General features: G+C 37.1%; 1 protein-coding gene across 1 annotated transcript in view; it reads right to left on the bottom strand.

Annotated features, from left to right (window-relative positions):
• Positions 1–895: 895 nt before the first annotated feature.
• Positions 896–4877, bottom strand: part of LOC143286872 (V-type proton ATPase subunit C 1-B-like) — a 20068-nt gene continuing 16086 nt past the window's right edge. The window contains exon 13 of the mRNA XM_076594766.1: positions 896–4772. Coding sequence (XP_076450881.1) covers positions 4668–4772 — 105 coding nt within the window. The 3' untranslated portion in view covers positions 896–4667. The remainder of the gene's footprint in view (positions 4773–4877) is intronic.

Raw genomic sequence — 4877 nt, 5'->3', positions numbered from 1 at the left:
AGACCTGCTAGTGCCTGAACCCCCTTCGTGTGTATACGCACGCAGACGATCAAATACGCACGTCAAAGACCCTGTAATCCATGTCAGCGTTCGGTGGGTTATGGAAGCGAGAAAATACCCAGCATGCACACCCCCGAAAACGGAGTATGGCTACCTACATGGCGGAGTTAAAAATAATGCCACACACGTAAAAGCCCACTCGTGCACATACGAATGAACGTGGGTGTTGCAGACCACGAACAAAGGAGAAGTACTAGCTGCTCATGCAAGAAAGCACATCTAGTTTTTCAGTTATGTTCACTGATTACATTACTAGCGTTGTTGCGAGGACATGTCAGCGAGGACATGTCTGTCAGTCTGTAAGAGGGTAAAGTTGGTGTTCTGCATGATCGTGATGAGTCACAGCTGCACAACTGTACTAAAGACCACAGTCCTGATTTGGCCCCATGCGAGCGTCTGGACTTGAAACAATTATGTCAAATACTGAATACCAATGAGAAGACTTAGCGGCTGTGCAGGGTCTCCTGCGGTTTGTAGCCTCACAGTGAGCAAAGGTTGCACTGGGAAGGCAGAAGAGCATGTGGTGTGTATGGAGCTGTCAGGATGAGAGATTGTAGGTAAGGTTTCTAAATTCATGCAGACTTCATCAAATATCTACAAGACAGAGCTTTGTGAAGACTGAACATGCATGCTGGATTCATTTCAAGTTTTTACATTATTTGTCATGAGCAAGAGAATGTACTAAATATGCATTGCATATGACTTCAACTTGCAATCAATGACTTTCAGACTGATACAAAAAAACGCACACACAATTTACCACACTTTCTAATATTTTATTCTAGAAAAATGAAACTCAAACTTTTAGTACTTTATTATACAAAAGGTGATACTCTTTTTCTTCTTCTTTTTTTTTTTTTTGGCATTAATTCAGTTCAAAATAACTATGATTATACATGAACAAAAACATGCAAGTAGCATGCATTCATGTGCATGCACTGTACACACACGCACACACACACACACCACTCAAACAAATGCACATATATATATGCAGGTGCACAGAAAATTTAACTGCAAATAATACAATATGAAAACAATTCAAAAACAAAAGAAAAACTTAAAGGATCAGCACACACAAAAATAAATAAGTAAAAAATTCAAAAAAGGACAGCACTTTCATTCAGTATAAAGCAACATAATGCAGCTGATACCACTCCGTAAACATGGACTGGAACACAAACAAAAAACACACAACTAATAAAGGAACGTTCAGGACTGTGTTTCACAAAGCAATCCGAGCATGACTAAATTTGTTTTGGTGTGAAATATTTTCCTTGGTGAATGCTAATTCCACAGGCTTTGGAAAATTCTTGACAGAAACTAAACTTACTAGCTGCCAAGATCGCTTTGCAAAACCCAGCCCAGGAGCTGCTGAAGACCAACCCTTCATGGGATGTCAGTGAAACCATATCCCAAATACAATCCCAGCCACTGCAGAAAATTCCACAGCACCATGAAAAAAATACTGAAATAAGTAAATAAAAGACCACCAAAAAAATTGTGCGCTTGCACAAACAACACGCAAAAGTAAAACAAACAAAAATAAACAGAATGCGTAAATAAACATTCGATTTTTTTATCAGCATTTGGAAATAAACATAAATAAACTCTTAGTTCAATTTAAGAAATAAAAAAAAAGAATGGTGCATGTGCACTGAGACAAAAATTGATCAAGAATTTTTTCATAAGCTGCAACTTGTGAAAATAAACATTTGATTTTCACTGAAAGCTTCACATGGTTTACAAAGTCCCTGTGGATTCTCTTGATCAATGTTTCAGATCAATTAAAAAATGAGATGTTTCCTCTCAAAAATGTATTTCTTTCTTTCTTTAAAAAACAAAACAAAGGCAAAGTCAGAAAAAAAATATTGCACTTTTTTTTTTCTAGGAGCACCGGTTGTATATGCAATTTGCATGACATGCAGCAGATGTCAATTCCACTCATATAAAAAAAAAGAAAGTAAATGCCCCTGCCCATTCCAATATAAAAAAATATGTCAACTCCAATCAAACAACAACAACAAAAAAGAAACACAAAAAACAAACATACCAACAAAATGTCCAGTCCAGAAGAACTCTACCAAAAGCAATAGCAGTCATGGTGTTTTTATTTACTGACAAGTCAACACATAAAATACTGCAATGCCATTGATCTGGTAGAGAAAGAAAAAAGAAAAATAAACAGAAAAATGCATACACAAAAAAATGAACTAAAGGATTCAACAACAAATTAACTAGCACCATATTTCACTGGTTTTATTTTTAACAGCAAAATACAGACATTCATTTTCAACAATTTCTTCAGAATTTCAATTTTTTTAAGTACTTGTTTGGAATATTCTTATTTTGAATGTAAGTTCCAATTCAGATATTTTTCAAGATGGCATGCTAATTTTTTTTTTTTTTTTTTTTTTCTGTAGCATGTAATTTGCAGATCTGTGTACATGTATGAAATGGGCGTGTTTAGAATGATAGCGTGATCCATGGATTGTTGCTGTTACTCTTCTGTTTAACGTCTTTTCACAAAAGACTCTCAAAAACAAAACAAACTTTGGAATAATGCTGTAATTTCCTCACATCACATCTGAAAAGACCAACAATCAAATATGCTAAATATTTACAATGAAGTCAGCCACAGATTTCTCAGCAATTCAAAGGGGAACAAAAAAGAATGAAAAAAAAAACCAAAATCAGCCCAGTTCTGTCACACCCTGTGAAATACCCTCTTCTTTCCCATCACACAGACACCTGACCCTCACAAAGATGTAACAAAAATAGATATAATACTATCATATATATTCATACCAGCTACTATAACATCAAATCATTCCATTTTTTTTTCTTTCTTTTTTTCATTTGTTTCTTCTTTCCTGTTGTTTAAATCAACAGCAAATAATATACACCTTCAGCTCCAAAGGTCAGCTTTTCTTGCCTTTTTCCCACACACAGCAGATACATACATGTGTTACAGTTTTTCATTCTCTGTCATGTAGCTAACCACACAAAATAATATGCCTCTTTTCCCCGCTTCCTCTATCAATCATGTGAATAATATTCTCTCCCTTGAAACAACATGAAGCCTTCTTCTCCATCCAGCAAAGAAATCATGCAAAACAATTCAACTCATTCCCTCCTCAACTTTTCAATAAACTGACTGCACACACACACACACACACACACACACACACACACACACAGGAAAAAAATATAAAAAAAAGACTAATCCTTTCCCTTCATCCATCGCACAGCGCAAGACATGAACATGAAAGTTGTACATCTTCTACTGTCGGACAAACACATAAAATGAAATAAAAACTTTTTGAATAATTCTTTCTTCTTGGTCTGACAAAATGTTTTAACCAATACCCTCTATCCACACAGACAGTCACCACAGAAAGGTTAACTATGTCCCTCCGTTCAACATAAACACCTACACACAAAGACAGTTCTTTCTTCTTCTGAAAGTCAGTTTCTGCCACCACCACCATACAGTGGACTGACATCCTCCCATCTCCTTCACAATAAATTTTAACTGTCTCCTTCCATCAACAAGGCTACTAATGCCAACGTTAAATCCTACCCTTCCATATGTTTACCACCACACAACAACTGTTCTCCTGTTGGAGAAAACATCAGCCACTTCCCTCCCTTCTGTCCACACACAGTCCGTCACAAAAGTGTTAACCCTGTCTGAAAAATGTCGGTTATCATGTTCTCACCTGTTTTTCTTCCTTCATGATTACTGACACACAGGTAACTGCAACAATCTCTGGCTGGATCAAGAACAAAATTAACAAAAACTGTTAATCTATCATTCCTTTTACTACACTCTCCATTAGATTTTTCTTTTTTTCAAGAAGTATGGAATGGTAGGTTACTGGTAATACACCCAACTAGAAAACTATTGTCAATGGGTTTGGGTATGGACCACTTTTTTTTTTCTTGTCTTTTTTTCACTTCCTTCCTCCAGCAGACCTTAAATTGTGGTCTGGGTGCCAGTCTTTCAAAGGAGATGATAACTTAGGTCCTATACATTAAGAACATGCAAAAGAAACCCATGGCAAGGAAAGGGTTGTACCTGGCAAAATTCTGATGAAAAATCCACTCTGACAGTAAAACAAATACACATGCAGATATGGAAGGGAAAGGGAAAAACAAGAGGTTGTTGCACTGCTGCACTGTGGTGGACATGCTCTCCCTGAGGAAAGCAGCTCAAATTTTGTACTCGGAAATATGTTGTGACAACATCAAAAGAATTAATATGATACTATACAACACAATATAATACAGTACAACACAACACAATACAACACAATACTGTCCATCACCACCACACAGCCCACCACAAAAAAACATCCTTTTTCCTCCCCCTACCACCCCCTTTCCCTAACAATACCAACAACTATAGCATCTAACCCCAACCACTGCACAGCCCATTACAAAAGAAAACAAAAAACAAAAGTTTTTTTGCTCACATGTGTGTTCACACACAACATGAGTCTACTGGTAATAACACAGCGTTTGGGATGTTTTCCGTTCTGTAACAACAGCAGCAGCAACAACATGACATATGTGAACCTTGACAGTGGCTGACCAGTGACTGGCTACAGGCGCTGCTGGTCCAGGAGGTCCAGGTTGATGCGGTAGTAGATGTAAGGGTAGTACTCCGCGGAGCCCATGTTCATTCCTGGGATGTCCACCATCTGGCTCTGTTCACATCAAATCAAATCAGCATGAGAAGATTTTGCTTTTTGCTTCTGCTTCATGTTGTTGTTTTTTTGTTTGTTTGTTTGTTTTTTGGTGTTTTTTGACAG

The sequence above is a fragment of the Babylonia areolata genome, chromosome 10 (assembly GCF_041734735.1).
Source record: "Babylonia areolata isolate BAREFJ2019XMU chromosome 10, ASM4173473v1, whole genome shotgun sequence".
Lineage (NCBI taxonomy): Eukaryota > Metazoa > Mollusca > Gastropoda > Neogastropoda > Buccinidae > Babylonia > Babylonia areolata.
Note: the sequence above shows the minus strand (reverse complement) of the source record. Positions and strands in the feature narration are given on the sequence as shown.